General features: G+C 38.0%; 2 protein-coding genes across 8 annotated transcripts in view; both read left to right on the top strand.

The window, feature by feature from the left end:
• The first annotated feature begins 887 nt into the window (after positions 1–887).
• On the top strand, positions 888–3,917 carry dr1 (down-regulator of transcription 1). Of its 3 annotated transcripts, none has more exons than XM_055213826.2 (4): positions 888–1,164; positions 1,278–1,612; positions 2,503–2,666; positions 2,792–3,917. In XM_055213826.2, exons 2-4 carry the CDS (start codon positions 1,393–1,395, stop codon positions 2,963–2,965), a joined length of 558 nt encoding a protein of 185 aa, XP_055069801.1. In that variant the 5' UTR covers positions 888–1,164; positions 1,278–1,392; the 3' UTR covers positions 2,966–3,917. The 3 variants fall into 3 exon arrangements, with proteins under 3 accessions (XP_055069801.1, XP_055069800.1, XP_055069799.1); XM_055213825.2 differs by having other exon boundaries at positions 1,254–1,612; XM_055213824.2 differs by having other exon boundaries at positions 889–1,164; positions 1,250–1,612.
• A 4,848-nt stretch (positions 3,918–8,765) lies between these two features.
• Positions 8,766–23,285, top strand: part of rptor (regulatory associated protein of MTOR, complex 1) — a 245,859-nt gene continuing 231,339 nt past the window's right edge. For 3 of the 5 annotated variants that reach the window (XM_055213775.2, XM_055213774.2, XM_055213771.2), the window contains exon 1: positions 8,766–9,101. In XM_055213775.2, the coding sequence (XP_055069750.1) occupies positions 9,054–9,101 (48 nt within the window). In that variant the 5' untranslated portion in view covers positions 8,766–9,053. The remainder of the gene's footprint in view (positions 9,102–23,285) is intronic. The other 2 variants (XM_055213773.2, XM_055213772.2) reach the window with 1 other exon arrangement.

Raw genomic sequence — 23,285 nt, 5'->3', positions numbered from 1 at the left:
GGATTTAGATCCGGACTCTTGCTGGGCCATTCCAAAACCTTGATCTTGTTTTGAAGTAATTCCTTTGTTGATTAGATGTGTGCTTTCTGTCATTGTCATGCTGTAAGGTGAAATTTCTCTTCATTTTAAGTGTTCTGGCAGAAGCCTAGGTTTTGGGCCAAAATTGATAGGTATTTGGAGCTATTCATTATTCTATCCACCCTGATTAAAACCCCAGTTCCAGCTGAAGAAGAGCAGCCACAAAGTATGATGCTGTCACCTTCATGCTTTAATTTGGGCATGGTGTTCATTTGGTGATGTGATGTGGGTTTTATTGCACCAAATATATATTTTGGTATAACGGCCCAAGTCCATTGGTCTCAATGGACTATAATACATTATTCCACATGGATTTGGGATATAGAAATATTTGTTTTTACAAACTTTAGATGGACTTGATGATATTTTTGGTTAAAAAATGCTAATAGCCCGAACATGAAGAATTCAGGAGATTTTTGTCACATGTAGGGAGCAAAAGTACTTGCCAGAAATTGTTACAATTCTTTTAATGTTGCTGTAGGCCTCTTGGCAGCCTTTCTTACCATTTTTTTCCTGGTTTTCTCGTAAATTTTAGGTGGATGCCTGGTCTTAGTAATGTCAATGTTGTGCCATATTTTCTCAACTTCTCCACTTTTTTTTTCAGCAGGGAAAATCTGTAATTAAAGTTGTAATCATATTTTTGAAAGAAAGTCCCCCATTTATTTTTTATTTACCCCCTTCCCCAACCTTTGTTTTGTATGTTCTCTTTACTCACATCCATAGTAGCATATATAATTGACATCCCAATTGTTCACACCTCAGTCCACAAGATGGCGGTAATGCACTCTGTTTGCAAACTGCCAATAAAAACAAGAGAAGAAGAAGAGGAAGAAGAAGGAAGTGCTGCATTGTGGGGATCGATTCGTGGGCCTTAATCGTGTGTGTTAAGTAATGCGTTAATATACACATATATCCGCTCTTGCTTTTACGTAGCTCTTACGAGGCTTGGTAATTTATTTTCGCAGAGTAGATGCGTTATATTGAGAATGAATAGTTGAAAATAATCATGCCTATACACTTGAATGGATATAACAACAGCAGCATTGATGTGTGGATGTGGAGACTCCGTGTAAACTAATCCGAAAGGTACTGCACCCACCAATAATTTCGTTTATCACAGACTTTTCACGTTATACTTATGTTTGATTGTGTTTTGGTGATCTGTTCTAAGACAGGCAGTTTTGGTGATCTGTTCTAAGACAGGCACACCATCTGAAGGTCCACACAAAGCAGCCGGTGTGGGTGTTCATCTTTATTAACCCGTTGAATATCCTCGTACAAATTCCTCTGAAGCTTGTCGGCAGCTCGTCCATCATGGCCTCTTCATCGGGTAACGATGATGACCTGACGATTCCGAGGGCGGCGATCAATAAAATGATTAAAGAAACACTTCCCAATGTGCGAGTAGCGAACGATGCCAGAGAGCTGGTGGTGAACTGCTGCACAGAGTTTATTCACCTCATCTCATCAGAAGCCAACGAGATCTGCAATAAATCAGAGAAGAAGACTATTTCTCCAGAGCATGTTATGAACGGTTAGGAGTCTGTGTGCTGTTGGTCACTAGTAACAGAGGTGGACATTAACAAAGTACATTATTTGAGTAACGTTATTGTACTTACGTGCACTTTTTGAGTATATGTAAATATTTTATCTTTACATTTCTAATGAAAGTTTTTGGGGGGTTGGTCGCAGGAATGCAAACTTGTCGCCTTCTGCAAACATCGCCCTTTTGGTTTCAAAATAGGTCATTATTGTGTTTGTCATATACAATTGTTAGCGTTATTTCTGCAGGGTCCAACGTTAGCTAGCGCAATTTCCATTCCAAATACAATCTGTTAAACTTTTTTTTCTGCTGTCATGACCACAAGTGTATTCTGTAGGTGGCTTCAAAGACAAGTTATTTTAAGTATTAAATACAACAATGCAAAAGTTATAAAATACGAATACATATTTAGAATCAAAACAAAACAAACACAACTTTATTGTAAAGTGTTACACAAAATCTACTTTTGATATTAAAATTCGTCTAAAAGCAAGTGCTTATGTACTTTTACTCAAGAAAAAAATCTATTTACAACTTTTACCTGTAATGCCAAACTATTTGAGCTGTTTAATCTGTACTTATACTCAAGTAATGGAGTTTACTTTGTCCACCTCTCACTAGTAACAACTAATTAGTGCTTTGTCCAATGCATTTTAAAGCCTATACAATAAATTGAAACTAAGGCACACTGGTGATGGTTACCAGTGATTTACTGGCCTAAAAAAATAATCAGGCTCCATTAATATGCACAGGGGTAATTCTGAATTCGTTTTGAGTTTACATGATAGACTTGACAACTATAGTTGTATTTTCCTTATATTATAATGTGAAAATAATTATTTCTTATGTGAGCCATAATGGTGAATTCTTTTTTTCTTTAGCACTTGAAAGTCTAGGTTTTGGGTCATATATCGCAGAAGTAAAAGATGTTCTGCAGGAGTGTAAAACGGTAGCACTTAAACGGAGGAAGGCCAGCTCTCGACTAGAGAACCTTGGCATTCCCGAGGAGGAACTTCTCCGTCAGCAGCAAGAATTATTTGCCAAGGTACATTTATATTTATGCATTTGGCAGAAGCTTTTATCTATGGGTAAGACTTACAGTGCATGTAGTCTGTAAAAAAAGTTTGTTAGTTTTGAATACTGTCTCTTGAAAGTTTTGTTGTGTTACAGGCACGGCAGCAGCAGGCTGAATTAGCACAGCAGGAGTGGTTACAGATGCAGCAGGCTGCCCAGCAGGCACAGTTAGCAGCAACTTCAGCCAGTTCAGAACAGCAGGCTGGATCTTCCCAGGATGAAGATGAAGAGATGACATGTGAATCCCACCAGGCAGATAGATATATTTAAATAATTACGTGTGTGTTTGATACATATACACACACGCACGAATATATTCTCAGCACACTCTATCCTAAAGCCTTGGCAGAAAGAGGGATCTCTGCAGTGTTGTCCTTTTATATAAATGTTTCAATCATACAACTCAGTATAATTTCATTTCTCTTAAGGAACCATCTACACTTTTTTTGTGTGCTGTCCTGTGATTCATTGCTATATTTGCGTCTCTTTAATTATTAGAATATTAGCTCTTGAAAATCCCTTTTTTCCTTTGTTTATTCCTGAGTTAATTAAAGTCAAGTTTCACAATATTGTGTGTATGAAATAAGGATGTTAAATCATGTAATGTTGCTGTTGAAATGAGGCATACCACTGCCCTTAGTTCAGAAGCCAGTGTTTTAACTCGCTGCCTTCTGTTTTAGGTAAATTGCATATTTCTCTTATATTTGTCTTTCTAAAAGAGCTTAGAGAGACATATTTGGGAAAACATTTTTGGAAAGGGATTTTTACAGCAGTCCCCCCTTTCATATTTCTCAGTGTTTCGTTCAGTGAGGTAAGAGAAGCTGTGATTTGTATTGTAGGGTGTGTTTTCTTTCATTGTGAGGATAAAGATTATATGTAGATAGGCCTTTACTTGCCCTGAGCTAAAAACAGTATTCCAAGGAAAAGATTTGCATTTGCAGAATATCTGACTCGTAGTACCAAAGATAGAAGAAATTATGACTTCAGTAACTAGATAGGCTTCAGAAATCTACCTAAGGTATTTGCTGTCTGTACAAAATGAGCACTCCAGTGCAAGACTACACTAAGGACTTGGTGAACCTGTTGATGGCAATTTTCCATTTTTTTCAGGTGCAGTGTGTAAAGTTGAATTGTGAATGTGTGGTTGAGAAGCATATTCACATGCCTTTGCAAAAGCTGTAAACTTTATTCTCCAAGCAATAAAATCAACCTGTTTTATAGATATAGTTTGTGTTCCATTGTTTTTGTTTCTAAAAATTTAGTTTAATGATTTCCAATAATGGTGTCTTATTATGTTGACTTAACGTGTTGTTTGATTTAAGCTTTAAATTATTAGGGGTCAAGCCCCACAGGGTCCTGTCTGCAAAATCCTGCAGGTAATGATGTACGTACATCTTTCAGTACATTTTTGATTGCTTAGATTTTATTATGGAACGTTTTCCCACTTTTTTATTATATAAAATAAAATACAAACAGAGAGTTATCAAACTGGTTTGTAAAAACTGGCTGCTGTGATAATGAGTTGCTGCTTTAATTTTTAACTCTTAGGAAAATGTAATGTTTTTTTTTTCAGGTAAAACAAAAAAGCATTGTTATTATACTGCCCTACAAAGCCAAAGCGCAGTAACTACGCATTTGGTAAAAACTGAGTTAAGGGTTGAATGGGCTTTGTGAGATTTGATGTGTCTTGTGATAAAGTCGTCTTGTTCAATTGTGTCCCATATCAGAAAAACGTGTGTGCCAAAATTGCAGTAACATGTTTGACTGGCTGGTGTAAAAAACTTTAAGGGAATTTTTCTTCATGCTTCAGTGTTTGCGTAGTTACTGCACTTAGCCTTTGTAGGGCAGTATACTAAAACCACGTTTTTACCTGTAAGAGTAATGTTACTACATTGGTTCAATCTGTAATGTCAAAATGACTGAAGAAAATTTAACAACAATAACGTGCAGTTTTTTGTTAATTACCACCCCTTAACAAGACGAAAGGGTAGTAAATTTGAAGGGTTAAATATATTTGACATTGTTCATTATAACGCAAGTCATTTTGATGTGGGGTTTGACGTGTAAATCTATATACAGTAGGCTATGGGCACACAGTTTACAGTAGAAGAATAAACATAGAAGCCAATTCTGGTTTAATAACTGTAATTTATGTTCACTTTTCTTTCAGGTCATTTTCTTGGTGTGTTTTGATGTTTTCCATTGGCTGAAGAGTAAATATTGTTTTTATATTTGCACCCAGAACATAAGTGCTCAAAAAGTGCATAATTAAATCAACATATTTTAAAGGTCTCTTCAATACAATGGATAAATTATTAATAATAAATATTAACTACAATAAAATAGTCAGAGCTCACTTTGACTTGGTGTACACCTCAGTCTCATATAATGTATTAGATGAGGCACTTTTAATAAACATGGCATTTTCTGTCATCGTTTTAGATTTGATTGTGCTCAAGGTCAAAACACTGCTCATTCACACAAATTAAATAATGACACACTGGCTAATATCCGTCAGCTTTCTGATAGCAGTTAAATCCTACAAATATACTCTAAAACAAAGACAATTATAAGAATCCTTTTGAAGCCAGTAAGACATCTACGGTTAAAAGCGGTAAATGCGGTAAGACAAACCAGTGCAGTACATTGTAAATTGTAGTATGTTAGCACTAATTTATTGCCACTTTAAAGCTCACATTACACAAACTTTCTGCAAATCTCACGTTAAAGGAGTACCCTATTTCATAGTAATAGTAATCATTTCCTTCCTTTTATTTTATTATTTCTTCATTAGTAACTTCAATATGTAAAAACGAAAATATATTTTAATGATTTCCATAAAGAGAATAATGTTAGAAGCTTTTGATTGTTGTAAAAACTGAGAGCTAGGCGGGTAACGTTAAACTAATATGTGTGAATGAAATGTAGGCTATATTTATTTGTCAATAGGCTTTACATTATTCTAGCGATTTCTATTTTTTCTTTGGTAATAATGGAGGCGGCAAACTGTAAGATCTGTTAACCTAAAGTGAATTAAATGTTTATTCATTTTCAATAAATATCTGTTTTAAGTCTTCTTTGTTGTGTTGTGTATTCACTGTGGCTGGGCTGGAGTCTTGAGCACGGAGTCGCTGCAACTGTTTTCGCTCCATGTCAACTGTGCATAGCCTACTATCAGCCAACAATTTATGCTTCACAAAACGTTCCCCTAACGTACAGTTTTTGGTTTCCAAAATGTTATTTTCCAAGGTTTGTATTTGGGTAGCCAGGAAAGTTTTCTTTACAGAAATAGATTTTTTCTTTACAGAAATAGTATTTTAGGTTATAACGTTCCCCTAACGTTATGAGAACGGTACTCTAACGTTAGGGAAGGTTAAACTTACCTGAAAATAACATATTTCTGTAAAGAAAACGTTCCAAAAACTAACGTTAGGGGAACGTTTTGAGAACCAAAACCTAACGCTGGGAACCAAAAATTGTTAGGTGGGTTTTAAAGGAACAGTATGTAAGAAATTGATATAAATTAATCATTAAAGGAATAGTCTATCCATTTTCCATATTAAACTATGTTATTACCTTAACTAAGAAGAGATGATACATCCCTGTATCATCTTAGTGCGTGCACGTAAGCGTTGGGGCGCGCTGCGACACTTCGATAGCATTTAGCTTAGCCCCATTCATTCAATGGTACCAAACAGATAAAGTTAGAAGTGACCAAACACATCAACGTTTTTCCTATTTAAGACGAGTAGCTACACGAGCAAGTATGGTGGTACAAAACAAAACGCAGCGCTTTTCTAAGCGGATTTAAAAGAGGAACAATATTTTATGGCGGAATAGCACTTTTGGGAGTACTTCGACTCACCTGAAAAATCCGCTCCCCTTCTCCCTCTCATAATGGGAGAGGGAGGGTGTTACTGCGCCGAGTCGAAGTACTCCCAAAAGTGCTATTCTGCCATAAAATATAGTTCCTCTTTTAAATCTGCTTAGAAAAGCGCTACGTTTTATTTTGTACCACCAAACTTGCTCGTATAACTACTCGTCTTAAATAGGAAACACGTTGATGTGTTTGGTCACTTCTAACTTTATCTCTAAATGGTACCATTGAATGAATGGGGCTAAGCTAAATGCTATCGAAGCGTTGCAGCGTGCCCCAGCCCTTACGTGCACGCACTAAGATGATACAGGGATGTATCAACCCTTCTTAGTTAATGTTATAACATAGTTTAATATGGAAAATGGATAGACTATTCCTTTAAATGGCCCTGATATGTCACTAGACATTAAGAACAAAATTTCATTTCAAATACTTATATCACTGACAACAGTGGTCTGGCCAGGATATTGTCAATTAAAAAGTGGACTTGCAGCCCTCAACTGATGTTTATGTTGTCATTTTGTGTATTGGCCAACAGTTGTGTAATTGCAGTACCAGTTTTAACCACAAGTTTTGTGATTGCTATACCAGTTTTGGCCACAATCCTACATACTGTTCCTTTAACCATAGACTAAGGTTTTAACAAATTGTAACCATTTCTAGAACTCCATGTACATCGTAAATTATTTAAATTGGTTGTAAAAAGTATAGGTTTTTGTTTTCCGGATAAATCAGAGCTCCACTATTTATATGCAGGTGTGTTGTAGACTTGTGACGTTTGCGAACGAACCGATTCTTTTGAACGGATCATAAACATGAACGATGGGAGCCGAGTCGCGGTTGGAGGGGAGCTGTTCTTTCCTTTCTGACGTTCTTTTTTCCTATGCGTGTTTCACACATAGACCGTAAAAAATACGGTTTCACACAGATGCACACAAATTAGCTCCTCCGCGAGACACAGTAATAGTGGGGAGGGGCGCACCCAGCGCAGGGGTGCTACTTGAAGGGGCTTATTTGCAAAGTTTACAGTATAGTAGTAATAGTGGACTGTACGTAGACATTTCCATTTTATTTATTCTCATTTTATCTGTCTAATACTTTAAATATTTGTTTGTTATCTATCAAAATGTTCTTTTGTGATACTATTCTTGTGTAGAAAATTTTCAGCTGTTTTGCACAGACATTCATAGCCCACTTTGTTATTGTTCATTTAAGACCTGAAGGGGCTGATGTCCTATTTGCAAAGTTTACAGTAGTAATAGTAGTAGTAGTGGACTGTATGTAGACATTTCCATTTTATTTATTCTAATTTGTGGAATTGTTTGTAGTAGCTGTTTTGCACAGAAAGTCATTGCAGCCGGCTTTGTTTTTAATGTTTATTTGTGAGTAGGTATTGTATGAATAACATAAGTCACCGTACCGTAGCTTTACACATACACACACTTTGTAAAGGTAAATCCAAAATGTCACTGTCTAAGCAGAGGGATATTGTGCAACCCTATGGAATATAGTCCACTCCACAAATGACAAATGATGTAATAATCAGAATAATTCAAACTCAGATATTGGTGTGTGGTATCTGAGTTTTAATTATTTGACTACAAATCTCACCTCATCATTCCTCCCAGTGATTATTTCCAGGATAAACTGAGATGCCCCTGGCTTCTTACAACTGACTAAATATTTAAAAACAGCCATAAATCCCATCACTATCTATAGTGTGTTGACGTAACATAGGCCGTTTCTCAATCTGCAGCCTCCGGAGGTCGCATTTGTAGGCTGCATACGTCATCAAGACTTTCTTATTTCAGATTATTAACAGGGATAAAGTTGACTATTATTCTTAATTAATCGTACATTGTTGTAATATGCTCATGACTTGCGAATGTTATATGCTTATGACTTGCGAATAAATAAACCAGGCATGATGACGTATGTATCCTGCGACCTCTGGAGGCTGCAGCCATAGGATCCAGCCTAAGGCATCCAGCGGCGAACCCGGTGGAATGTGGGTTTTATTTTTAGGAACGCGTAGTTCTTCACACTCCATCACAGTAGATGGCGGTTTGGACTTATGAAGTTGGTTTGCATTCCGTCATAAAAACCTAAAGAAGAAGAAGAAGGAGGCGAAGAAGAAGAAGGAGATTGTGGGTCTACCCCAAGATGGCCGCGTCATTGTGTAAGTTGTAAGAAACCGTCTTTGTTAAAATTCTGATTCTCATTGAAAATGGTACAACTTTCTTGATCCATCACCTAGAACATCAGGAACTATATACAAACAAACAGCAGATTTATGGCTCGAACACCTGCCGTGACTCACACAGAATGTGTTTGATGAATATAAGGGGCCGCAAAGCCTGAACGACAAGCAGATTCGGTGCAGCTCCCCTTCAAACACATCTTGTTCCAGTGCCTGCATATCAGGCAGTGGACTCTGCTGTAAAAGTTGCTGCCGGGAGTCATTTGTGTCGTTCTCCACAGATGCAGCGGATCTCCAACTCGAGCTCTATAGAAACCGGCCGTTCCGAGGTGCGAGCGCAATTCCCTAACAACCTCAATTCCCTGAATGCTATATTTTCTACAGCAAAATTGTTGTAACTTTGGTTTAGCGACCCCTGTAACGATTTACGACTTTCTAGTTGTAGTCAGCAGTGTTATCGTATCATGTTGACTCACCAAAACCAACATAATGCTAATCTGTTTACACTTATTATGGCTCGATATGGTCAAAATATTGTTCAAATGTAACGTAAAATTCAAATTTCAATTTCTGTCTGTCAATGTCTCTCAGTATTGATGGATTAATCTGTTGACACCTGCCATGCCACATCAGTAGATCTGTTGTTGGTCTAGTTTCAAATGATAATGTTTATGTTTCAGACTTACCTCGTTAGTCCATATCCTAGATGGTTATGGTTTTATTGGATACAAGGCTGTCGCAATTATTAAAAAATTGTTTCATCGCAGTTATTTGACCGATAATTTCAGATAATTGCAATCAGCGCTGGACTGGGACAACAAATTGCACTTTGCATTCTGGCCCAGACCGGCCCACTACATAGGATCACAAATATTTGTGCAATCTTGACTACCAACTCTGTATAATGATTAAGTAGAAAAGTATAACATTACAAAAATGTAAGCGCTGTAAATGGCTTTGCAGATTGTTTTAGCCAGTGTGTGTGCACAATGTTTAAATTAACCATTCTGACCACCTTATGATAACAATGTAGTCACAGCCTCGCGGTAGAGCCATGAGTCCCATCACAGTGTTTGCAGAATATTTTGATAACTTTTTTTTCTGAACACCTTTTACCAATTTTCAGTACACATACTACAGTACTGTACATAGAATACACTATATACTTCAACATAATATACTGTTTATGAATAAATACAATTAAATGCAATGATCACTCACAAATGTGGTGATCCAACACTTATATTGATGTGACAAAGATACTATAGGCAAGAAGTTAACAATAAACTTTATTATCCAAAATGAGTCGGATATCAGTGCACTAAACAGTAAACTTGACTTATTATAAATAACTTTAAAACACAAAGAGAACAAAATACATAAAACTTGCATCATTTGCAGTTTTGACAAGAATAACGTTATAAAGAGAAACTTATGAAGTCATTGATTATTAGCTTTACAGTAAGTTGTGTACTTCACAAATTTGTTAGCCACTCACCGTTACGAAGACAATGCTTGACGGAGCACATACTAATGTACGCTATGTTTAATGTTGTGCACAACGTTTTTATAACACAAACCCAGTGTTCCGTGCAAACTTTAGACTTTTATAAAACTAAAGCGTCTTCGCTCCGCCTCTTTTATTTAGCAAGGGTGTAGAGTTGCGCAAGCTTATTGAATCAATTGCTCTGAAATTAGCATGTTAACTAACAACACAAGCAGCAGTAATCTCATATAGTGATATATAAGTGCACGGCTGCGCGTAGTTTAAACGTGTCATTTCTCCGTCTCGCGTCATTTCTCCCGCTTGCGTTTTAACTCGCAAGTCGACAAAGAGACGGATTAAAAACACCAAATGTAAACGGGAATGCGTCTCTCTTGTCCATTTATAATCCAATCGACCAAAGCGCGTCCCAATACCAGGTGTAACAATGTTGTGAAGAAGACACTGCGTGACTGCTTCCATGCCACCTGAACTGAGAGACTGACTGAAGTGAAGGGGGTGGGGGATTGGATGGTGTCACTACAGTGAGTGACCTGGGTCACCATTAGCAACCAGTAGGGCGCACTCTGCTGGAAAAACAAGTACTTACATCTTTCAAATGCATTTAATGTGCTCTGTAACAAACGTTCATATCGGCGCATATCTGCGGCTTATACGCCGATACAGATATATCTGCGACATGCTCATATCGGCCGATAAAATCGGCAAAAAGATAAATCGGTCGGGCTCTATCCCAGTCCACTTTTTCATTTTCGATTCCGATACCAGAATTTCATATATCTGCCCGATACTATTGTAATTAATTGTGTATAGTGCTTTCTGCTACATCTAGTATCATTTTAAATGTTAAAATCAATAAATTAAAATGATTTACAAGTTACAGGAAACATTAGTAAATATTAATCATGCCGTGTTTAGGAGAACATATAATAGGTATGTTTAATCAATTAAGTATGCTAAATATTTTTTTCTTAATTGTGTAAAACTGTCATAGTAAAAAAGCTTTAGTGTGCAGATAGTTATTTTGGGAATTATGTGTTTGACCGGACTTTTATGCACATTCTGGGTGCAGAATTGATGTGCCTAAGTCATAACACGCTACGTTCATGGGGTTTCTGGGCACAGAATTGATACCCTTGAATCATCCCCTCATTAGAATTCTTGCACCGCAATGGACAGTTTGTAACTGTTAAAACAAAGAGAATAGATGCATCGTGTGTTCAGCACAAAGTGAATTACATCCATCCAACGGCTTACTAAGACTTTATAAAATCAGATCTTTTAAAATAGCCTACAGTTATGTGTGCGTGTGTGAATGGCGCGTTTCATCCCTTCACTTCACCAGTGCATTAACCCAGTTTGCGGGTAAGTTACAGTGTTTCGGTGAACTTAAATATCTTTAAATGTGCGTTTGTTCCTTCACATGAAGCTATTGAGTATATTAAAAGAATTTGAATATAGTGCATAAAACGTTTATGGTGCTTTTATAATATGTTGTCCTTTTAATAGCTTGTCAGTAACAACCACGGCTAACGGACATAACGGAATTGGATCGGTCATGTTGTTGTTCCTCGATCCGATGTCCGATCCAGCCAAAAAGCCGGGATCGGCCCCGATACCAATCCAGCATATCGGGACATCCCTAGTAATCACTGTCATTTAGCAAACAGCCATTGGTCTATGACTCGTGTTTTTGACTGCATTTTTTTCAAAAGGATATCTAACGACAGTGTTTTAAAAGTAGTTCTGCTTAACGCACGTCCACTTGCTTTTCAGTTGTCTCTTATTTTGACAGATGCACACTGTCAAACATTGTAATGGTCAATAAAACTTTCATTAAGTCACTCCAAAGTAACAGTTTAATTAAGTCAGCATTGTAAAAATGCCTTTGTATTTCCAGTGTTTCCCACAGGATTTTGAGAGACTTGTGGCGGTGATGACGTCACACGCTAATTAGCATATATGTGACAGCCTCACGTGTTTGTGTTTGATCGAGTGTTGGCACCTGAAATATGTTTCACTTCTACTCTTTGATCTGTCACGTTATATTGCATTTTAACACAACTGATTTACATTTTTACATATCAGTTGTTGTCAGACATAAAATGAGTAGACTATAGCCCTATTCGGATGGGATTAGTTTTACGGTTGTAGATGGCGTAATGTAATTTTACCACAAGACGTCTGTAATATTGATGGTCAATTCGGACGGGATTAGAAATCTCAGTAAAACATTCAGAAGTGGGAGGGGTAACTCGATTGCGCAGCAGCTCAACTCTCTCGTCGTAATGTGCACGTTACCTTGCTTCCTGATATCATTATGACACATACAAGAAAAACTCGAAACACTGTGTTTAATTTCAGTTTGGGGAGAACGTCAGTTTCAGGAACAGTTCCGTGCCTCTGAGAAGTGAATTTGACTTTTTAAAGTTTGTGTCGTGTTATTCAGGAACTGACTTGCCACTGACTTGTTTTTTTCGCATAGAACCCAAGTAAATGCTTAAGCGCTTTTATATTTGAAAGAAACCAGCAAAATACAGGAAATTAAGAAATGTACGTGTATGTTTACAGCTGGTCTATAAATCACCATACATTTACATTGAAATCTTACTGCTGTTGTTCTTCTCATCAATGTCTTGTTATGAGCCCTTTTTATTTTAATGTGAGTTTTATTGTCGCGTATAGCGCAGATAATTGGGTGCAAATTCTGAAATATGAGAGAATACACATAGTTACTGTTACACAAAGTTACTACAAAACACGTACGCAGGCATACCGCATCATAAGAGAACGGGTGTGTGTGTGGGAAACACTGATTCTAACCTTTCGTCAAGTCATGATGAACTCAGCCGTCTTCTCTTTCAGAAAATCTGTGACAGTTGAAGTTTACGCGGAAAAGAAAGTATACGGAGCGGAGGAACAGACATTAAAAACACCGCCACCTTTTCACTGTTAATGAGAGAGAGAGAGAGAGAGAGAGAGAGAGAGAGAGAGAGGGGCGCGCGCGCTGCATGCAACATTAGAAAAAGGGAGGGGGCATGCTGGGTGCTTGCAACAATGTTAAAGAGTAACTAATCCCTAAACCAACTTTTTTCAGTTAATGAACTGTAAGAATGATGCTTTATTAGGGCTTTTCATTGATTTTAGTAACTTTTTTGACATTTGGATGTAAAGTGTTTCAATACTGCATTATATGGTGTAAAAACGTCCGAGTGCTGCCCTCTTCAGGTTGAACGGTGGCTACTGCAGTTGAATTTTCCTATTGGATGTTGGGTCCAAAAAAATGACTTGTGACGTAAGCAGGTTCAAGCTCACCACACCCTTGTTACGATCTCACCACACACTTGGTACAAGCTTAGTTCGTCCCCTCTATCTCCGTTGGGATCTGCCCACTTTTCTTGCATTTTTCAAATATTGCCAGTGGGTGGAGTCAGGCTCTGAACAGGGGTTTAGTTACGCTTTAAGACGTTTTTTAAACAGTAAAATATATATATGTAAATGGGGATCATGAATAATCTATTTGTGGCGGCCAGTGTTGATAACGTGGCGGTGCGCCACGAGTAAATCAATGTATGGGAAACACTGATTTATATATATTTCTGTAGTTACTTTCAAGCTGAGCTTGAATCTTGAGTCTGACAATTATTAAATTGTACATCTCATATGCAACCTGCGACCTAACGTCTTTAATCTTTGCGGGCCCCCCCCAAAAAGGGCACTAAGGGGCATGGTACTATTAAAGTGCACCTATTTAATTTGCTAAAAACAACGTTATTTTGTGTATTTGGTATAATACAATGTGTGGTTTATGATTCAAAAAACAATATTTTCCACATACCATATTCCAGATATCTTATCTTCCTGAAACGCACTGATTTTGTACAAAACTCATCGATTTGAAAAGCGCTATGTCCCTGATTGGCCAGCTAATCTGTTTGTTGTGATTGGCCTGAATACCTCTGACGTCAGCCGGAAATGTGATGCTCCTTACCATGTTTGAAACATTTGCTCACAATGCAGTGCTAACAGGAGTTAACTTGCAGGGTGAGTCGAAGCGTGAAGAATTTTGATAATGTTGGTCTTTTCTACATCAACAAGCCCAGGAATTAAAGTGTTGCCTAAAATCCGTGTGTTTGTTGTAGTTCAAGAAAAGAGATGTTGGACACGATAAGTTGTGTCATTGTTTACTTTGGGATATGTACCTTTTGCATATTGTTAACACGTACTAATACACACCAAAGGAAATGTAAAATCGTGAATTGGACCATAGGTGCTCTTTAAAGGAGCATTTCACCTGTAGAAACATTAATCTTTATTGAAAGTGCGTCATATTTGTAGTCAAAATGTAACATACATTTCGAATTTGTTGCCTATTTGACCGAGAAAAGGGGTGTTTGTAGTCTCACCCCCTTAAAGATTTTGGACTTCCTGCTTTCAATGATGCAAAATGATGATTTTACATCATTGAAAGAAGGAAGTGCAACACTGAAATCTGTATTTCTCCTGTCTTAGCGGCAACTGAGGAAATGATGCACGACCATCCAAAAACATGACTGGGGTTCTAACAATACAAAGCTTAATGCAAATGGGTGAAGTGTCCCTTTAATATAGCAAACAGGATAAGTTCACTTACCAGACAAATGATGTGAATGCTTTGTTAAAGAAAAATGTCTTTAGTTTAGATTTGAAGTGATCGGCTGTGTCTGATTTAAAAACTTTTTTTTTGGTAAATCATTCCAGAGCTTAGGGGCTAAGTAGGAAAATGATCTACCACCTTTAGACACTTTTGATACTCTAGGGATAATTAAAGGTTTTGCTGTGGATTTTCTTTTTCTGGGTGGACCATCAAGACTATTGGTCCTCCTAGTTGTCAATCATCATTTTGATATGTTTATATAGGCCTTTGTACGTGCTCGTCCCTTTCTGCGCATGCGCACTTTCAGGTGTGTGGTGAGCTACGATTTCATTCCATTGAAGTTTGCCGTTCTCTGTGTATTTTTTCAAAATGTCTGAGGGTCACAAGTGAAAAAGTGTCTAGGAATTGTATTACAATATGAGAAAGGCCTCTGAAGAAAGAAACAAGACCAGAGAGTTTTTGGGAAAATGTTTTGCATGCTGGCGTGCGTTAAAAGCACAGGTTGGGCTTCCCACTGATGCCTCAGTCGCAAGTTTCTACTAGACAGGTAAAGTTTGGTGTGCTATTTGGAGAAATCCATTTAAAATCACTGTTAGTAAAAGTTGATGTAAGCTTTGATTAGCGATGATTGCTAGCCCTGTCACAAGTCACGCACCGTGCAGACACGGTAAAGATCTCCTCAAAGTAGCCTAATGACCAAATGGTAAAAGGTATCACACTGAAGTGTTCTAAAACCTTGTGTGTTCATTTTTGACAATTCCAGTGTGTTCACCATAGGGTTGCCGCGGTGACGTAATTTTCCCACCGGTTAATCAGCGCGTCACAAACTCGTGATCCCGGTATCACCGAGTGGGAGGGGCTTATAAATGCGCATGCAGACGTGCACATTTTACTTTCACTTTTGAATTACGCAACTGTTTAAATGCATCACTTGCGTAAGCTGCGTTAAATCGCCTATGAATTTGCGTGCAATGTGAGTGCAACAGCTGGTTTACTTAAGTGCTTGAGTCAATGTGCGCAGGTAATTCTCACAGAACCCGCCAGTCCCAAGCAGAGCAACCGGCTACTTCTCCATAAAAGCGCTGCTTGAATGATGGGTTTAATATCTTTCTTGATGAAAAACACAACAACAAAATGATCTCGTTTATATTAAACATCATATATGTATATTATAACAAAAACGAGCAAAGCACGCGGCTTCTGTCATCATCTGGTCAGTCAGCTCGCCTTGCAAACTCTGACAGAAATAAATAAAATCTGACACCTGCGGCTGCTCTGTGACGTGACGCGCGTTCAGCCCCGCTGAATTCAGACAACAGACACATTCAGTTGTAAGTGTTTGCTCTCTCTAACGAAACTAAATGATTTAATTACACGAAAATATCAAAACAACCGTGAAAGACGGTGTCGCGGTGGGCAAGTGATATAACCGGTGAGAGGCTGAAGCACCGGTTATCACCGTTTCACCGACTATCGCGGCAAGCCTAGTTCACCATAGTATTTATTGCATAAATGCAACAAGCTACTTCTCCATTGCAGACCATGTCTTAAGTCTTCACTTAACCCATCCGTATAATAATGACATCATCTTGTAAACGTTCCTTCTCAGGAGCAGGTGGAGTGTTGTGCATGAGCATTTTTCAAAAAGTGGAGGGCGGTTCTTTTCTAATATTTGAGAAAATCTTCTGTATACCTTTAGGTGACCAGAATGTTGCGACCGCTGTGGATGTGATGGATTGTATTCTGATAGTAGTTCTCTAAGATACGAAGTTGCTAGGCATTTTAAGGCTTTATAGGTGATTAGCAATATTTTAAAATGTATGCAATATTTAACTGCTAACCAGTGTAAAATGGTTATCATGCTAATTTTTCCCTCCTTACAATTGTAGCCTATTGCTTTTCTATGTTTGTTCTAAAATATATTTACTAAAAATGTTTTATTACACAGCTCATCCTTCTTTTTAGTTTCAATCCATGGGCTTTGACTAGAAGGGATACAGCAAATGCCGAAAAGTTTAGGATTAGATTTGGTAATAGAATTAGGATGAAAACAGCAGTCCTGGCTGTAGATGAGATACAACTACAGCCTAAATCCGGTGAAATGTTGTGTTTAGAGTAGAGCCCGACCGATATGCATTTTTTGGGGCCGATACAGATATTAGGGAGTAAAAAAAGACCGATAACGATATATCGGCCGATATTCTTTGTTCATATTATAGTACAGTACACATATACTACAGTACATTATACTACTACAGTACTGTACATAGAATACACTATATACATTAACAGAATATACTATATATAAATACATTTTTTGCAATGATCCCTCACAAATGTGGTGATCGAACACTTAAAATGACGTGACAAAGATATGTAATATAGGCAGGTGTGTTTTACAAGTTAACAATAAACTTTATTATCTAAAATGATTCTGATATAAGTGCACAAAACAGTAAACTTGACTTATTATAAATAACTTTAAAACAAACAAAACAAAATATAACTTAAATCATTGTCAGTTTTGACGAGAATAATTTTATATTGGGCTTATTTAAAAAAATGAAAACTTATAAAGTCATTGTTTATTAGCTTTACAGTAAGTTATGTACTTCACAAATTAATTAGAAACTTACCGTTAAGACGACAATGCTTGACTTGCTGAAAACATACTGATGTAACGTTAGGCTTATGTTTAATGTACTGCACAACGTTTTTATAACACACACCCACAGTGTTCTGCCGGGACTTTAAACTTTTATAAAACTAAAGCGTCTGCTCTCCGCCTCTTTTATTTAGTGAGGGTGTAAGTTGCGCGAGCTTATTTAATAAAGCAATTGCTTTGAAATGAGCATGTTCAGTAACAACACAAGCAGCTCTACTCCCACACACTGCGCGCCAGTTTAAGCGCGTCATTTCTTCCGCTTGCGTTTTAAACAACTCGCAAGTGGACAAAAGAGACGGATTAAAACCACCAAATGTAAACAGGAATGTGTCTCTCTCGTCCACTTATAATCCAATCGACCAAAGCGCGTCTTAATACCAGGTGTAAAATGTTTTGAAGAAACCGCGTGACCCCCACCACCTGAACTGAGAGACTGACTGACTGAAGTGAAGGGGCGGGGGATTGGCTGGTGTCACTACAGTGAGTGACCTGGGTCGCCATTAGCAACCAATAGGGCGCGCTCTGTTGGACAAACAAGTACTTACATCCTTCAAAAGCATTTAATGTTTTCTGTAAGGAACGTTCATATCAGCTTCATATCTGCGGCTTGTACGCCGATACAGATATATCTGCGACATGCTCATATCGGCCAATAAAATCGGCAAAACTATAAATCGGTCGGGCTCTAGTTTAGAGTTATGTTTAGGTTAAGGGTAAGGACAAAACAGTGCTCACCTGGCGAGATATCGTTTGCTGTATCCCTTCTAGCCCCAATCACAGCAGTAAAGTTTATAGGTGTTGCGGCCCGCCAAGGCAGAATGCATGTAGTGGAAACACTGTTTAGAAAGAAAAGGGAGAAAAAAGAAAAGGGAGATTTGAGATTTGAGATTGGTCTAAAATTATTAAGACCTCCCTGGTCGAGGTGCAGCTTTTTTATGAGCGGTCTAATACAGGGCTCCAGACTAACTTTTTTCACTAGGAGCACAGTGGCCCCCAACTGAAAATTTTAGGTGCGCAGCCAGAAAATTTAGGGGCACACACTGTAAATCAACATGCTAACCAAATATTCAAATTTCTACTATTTTCCACTGTATTACTAATAAATACTTTAATGATACATGCAGAAAGTACCATGTGCTGTTTCAAATTCAGTGTCACATCACAAAAAAATGTCAAATTTACTGGTCGCACATGTGCGACTGGATGTAAAATTCAGTGGCACACTCTCAAATTTTGGTGGCAAAATGTCACCATTTGGTGACAGTCGGGAGCCCTGTAATAACTGGCAGTTTGAAAGCTGTTGAAGCGTATCCTAGTTCTAGCGATGAGTTAAAGATATTTAGTACTGGGTCTGATACTACAGGAAATACTTTTAGTAATTTTGTGGGAACAGGGTCTAATATACATGATGATTTGGATGATTTTATTAATTTTGATAAAATGACTCAAGTTGTTCATGTGGTAATGAACTATTGGGTAAACTGATGGCTGCTTGTATAACTATGATATTCCCAAACAACCTCAATTTTGTTAATGAAGTTCATGAAGTTGTAATATTGTGTTGGAGATTAGTATCGGTTTCTGTTTGTTCTTTGTTTTCTAGTCAGTTTCGCAACTGTGCTAAAGAGGAAACGAGGGTTATTATGATTTTCTTTAATAAGCTTGCTGAGATGGGAAGATCTGGCAGTTTTTATAGCCTGTCTGTAGTGTTGAACACTCTCTTTCCAAGCACCACACCAAACATCTAACTTTGTGCTTCTCGAATTGCGCTGCATTTTTCTAGCTATCTTTTTAAGGGCTGCGGTACGATGGTCATACCATGGTGTGGTGCTGGCGTTTTTTTTCTTTGATTCTTTTTGATCTAATGGAGCGGGACAAGTACAGTTGAAAGAAAAAGTATGTGAACCCTTTGGGCTTACTTGGATTTCTTCATAAATTGGTCATAAAATGTGTTCTGATCTTCATCTAAGTCACAACAATAAAGAAATACAGTCTGCTTAAACTAATACCGCACAAACATTATACGTTTTACAATATAACACAACATGTAAACATTCATAGTGCAGGGTGGAAAAAGTGTGTGAAACCCTAGTCTAATATCTTCTCCAAGAGCTAATTGGAGCCAGGGGTCAGCCAACCTGGGGTCCAATCAATGTGATGAGATTGGATGTGTTGATTAAAGCTGCCCTGTCCAATAAAAAACACACACCAGTTTTTAGTTTGCTGTTCTGAAGAAGCATTGTCTGATGTGAACCATGCCTTGCACAAAAGAGCTCTTAGAAGACCTACGATCAAGAATTGTTGACTTACATAAAGCTGGAAACGGCTACAAAAGTATATCTAAAAGCCTTGATGTCCATGTGTCCACGGTAAGACAGATTGTCTACAAATGGAGAAAGTTCAGCACACTCCCTAGGCGTGGTCGTCCTGTAAAGATGACTGCAAGAGCACAGCGCAGAATGATCAATGATGTGAAGAAGAATCCTAGAGTGTCACTAAAGACTTACAGAAATCTCTGGCACATGCTAACATTTTTGTTGACAAATCTACAATAAGGAAAACATTAAACAAGAATGGACTTCATGGGAGGACACCACGGAGGAAGCCACTGCTGTCCAAAAAAAAACATTGCAGCACGTTTGAAGTTTGCAAAAGAGCACCTGGATGTTCCACAGCACCACTGGCAAAACATTCTATGGACAGATGAAACCAAAATTGAGTTGTTTGGAAAGAACACAAAACGCTATGTGTGGAGAACAAAAGGCACAGCACACCAACATCAAAACCTCATCCCAACTGTGAAATATGGTGGGGGTGGGGGGGTCATCATGGTTTGGGGCTGCTTTGCTGCCTCAGGCCCTGGACGGATTAATGTCATCGATGGAAAAATGAATTCCAAAGTTTATCAAGACATTTTGCAGGAAAACTTAAGACCATCTGTCTGCCAACTGAAGCTTAACAGAGGATGGCCGATGCAACAGAACGACCCAACGCAAAAAAGTAAATCAACAACAGAATGGCTTCAACAGAAGAAAATACACCTTCTGGAGTGGTCCAGTCAGAATCCTCACCTCAACCCGATTGACATGCTGTGGCATGACCTCGAGAGCAATTCACACCAGACATCCCAAGAATATGGCTGAACTGAAACACTTTTGTAAAGAGGAATGGTCCAAAATTTCTCCTGACCGTTGTGCAGGTCTGATCTGCAACTATAGGAAACATTTGGTTGAGGTTATTGCTGGCAATGGAGGGTCAACCAATTATTAAACCCAAAGGTTCGCATACTTTTTCCACCCTGCACTGTGAATGTTTGCATGTTGTGTTCAATGGGGACATGGAGACGTGTGGTGTTTGTGCGGTATTGGTTTGGGCGGACTGTGTTTCTCTGTTGTTGTGACTTGGATGAGGATCGGAACACATTTTGTGACCAATTTATGAAGAAATCCAAGTAAGCCCAAAGGGTTCACATACCTATTCTTTCAACTGTATCACAACAACCAACCAGCTCACAGCTACCAAAGCGCTCAGCTGACGAAAGCTAGCGCTCGGCTGACGAATGCTGGTGCTCAGCTGAAGAAAGCTGGCGCTCAGCTGAAAAAACAGCTGGCATTCAGATGAATTTTAAATGTTGAATTTCCACTAGGGCTGGGCAATTAATCGAAATCGACCCGCAATTGCGATGTGAAAAGTTGCGATTAGCAAACCGTGAAAGGATGCGATATGAGAAATATGCCGAGGGGCTTTGTGACGGTCTAACCAATTAAATGAGCGCAAGAATGGCCGTTGTGTCTCTGTGAGGGGTACGTCAACCAAAACGGCGCTTTTCCTAAACTGAGGAGGGTTTCAATTTAAAGCATGCGTGCAGCCTATGTCTCTCAATGCTTATTTAATACTTGTGCCTGTCTCCGCATCGCAAGACTTCATGGCCGCGTCTCCCTAAACGGACGATGTGTTTAAACTTGACACACCCGCAGCCCAACAATGCTTACAAACCTGGGCCCGTATCCCTAAAGAATCTTAATGCAAAAAGTAGCTCCTAGTGACGCAATTCTAAGAAAATTCTTAGAAATGTGGGCGTTTACTCTTAGAATTAAAGAAAAATCCTAGTAAAGAAAAAAGTAATTCAGAAACCTTAAAAGAGGTCTTAAGGTCAAAATTGTTAGGAGCACGGACGAGGACTTTTAAGAGGCTTAAGAGTTTTTTTAGCAACCGGAAAAATGGACATAACACGAAGAGGGAGACAAAAAATGTTGCACACAATGAATGACAGTAAGTTAACATGCAACACATTAGATCGTGCAGGAATCATGTTTGTGACCGATCTTATTAGAGAAATAATTATATAATATAGCGCCAAAAATAAAAGTAATCACTACATTAACTAAAGTAACAGATTCGGTAACTAAAAAAATGCAACTATGCAGCAGAGATGATTTAGGTCTGTTACAGACGTCTATAAAACAAAGTAATCACACAAACTTACAGAACATTGTGTTGCTGTTTATTTCCTATCTAATACGTTAAGTATGACATTAACAGCACTTATATGTATGTATATGTTTATACAAAAACGTATTAACTTATATATAAGTTTATACTTTATTATATATATATATATATATATATATATATATTAAATCTATATTGTATATTTTCTCAATTTTTATGTATATATATATATATATACCACTGAAAAAAAGGATTCATTGATTTTAATAAATTTTTTTAAGTTAAGTGGTTGCAATCAATTTATTTAAGCTACATTTAAACAAAAGTTTTATATTTTATTTTACTAATCTTTTTTGTTAAAATATAGCTTAAATAAATTGATTGCAACCACTTATCTTAAAAAATTTATTCAATGAATAATTTTTTTCAGTGTGTGTGTATTAGGGTTGCACGATATATCGAAAATGTATCGCCATCGCGATAACTGTGTAAGCGATATGCGTATCGCAGGGAGCTGCGATAACTTGCATTTATTTTACGTGTCTATCATTTGTGTGTTGCATGCTTAGATCGTCCAAATTACACCGATCAGAAGGTGGTTCCCACACTTACTTTACTTGGGCGGCTCTCTCAAACAACTGCCCACGTATATTTAACATCAAATTTTGTCTTTTTTTGTCCGTGATAATGACATTATGCGTGCATGCGAGCATGTCGTGTCTTTTCTGATGAGTTCACTGTGCGTTCGCGTGTTTCTGTTTCTCGATGAATTAGGTGCGACGCAAAGCTCAGTGTCACATTGTATCCTTCCATGTTCCTGAACTTGATCATACTTGTATCCATTAGAGGTCTTCACGGAAGGACACGAGTCTATATTTTGAAAGGTCAGTCGGGTCCGACTCGGTCCCATTTCAATTACTTCAGGTACCGGGTCTGTTTAAACCCAAGTCGATCAGAGACGGCCGTGAAGAGTCAGCGCTAATGCACTATAGCGCATGTGCAGTCTCAAGCGTGCCTCCGGTTTCTATGGCGATGAAAACGTACTCTTGTTTATATAAAGTGACGGCCACGCGGTGCACTTTCTTTCTCCCATGTTTATAGTATTATTATCAATGAACCGTCTTTTTTATATCTAAAATGTTTGCTACAAAGATGGTAGCAAATAACCAATATTAAGCCCATTGTACTGAACGAGCAGCTCAAACTGTCAAACATCACGTCATGCTGAATCTACATACTTTACATAGATTATACTT

Source organism: Misgurnus anguillicaudatus, chromosome 8, assembly GCF_027580225.2.
Source record: "Misgurnus anguillicaudatus chromosome 8, ASM2758022v2, whole genome shotgun sequence".
Taxonomy (NCBI): domain Eukaryota; kingdom Metazoa; phylum Chordata; class Actinopteri; order Cypriniformes; family Cobitidae; genus Misgurnus; species Misgurnus anguillicaudatus.
The sequence above is the reverse complement of the archived record's forward strand: the minus strand, read 5'-3'. Positions and strand labels throughout refer to the sequence as shown.

Bases quoted from the DNA above. Each gene is read 5' to 3' on its own strand.
- dr1 (XM_055213826.2), top strand. From the start codon at position 1,393: ATGGCCTCTTCATCGGGTAACGATGATGACCTGACGATTCCGAGGGCG. The intron at 1,613-2,502 runs GTTAGGAGTCTG...TTTTTTCTTTAG, and splicing joins TCCAGAGCATGTTATGAACG to CACTTGAAAGTCTAGGTTTT. The intron at 2,667-2,791 runs GTACATTTATAT...GTTGTGTTACAG, and splicing joins AGCAAGAATTATTTGCCAAG to GCACGGCAGCAGCAGGCTGA.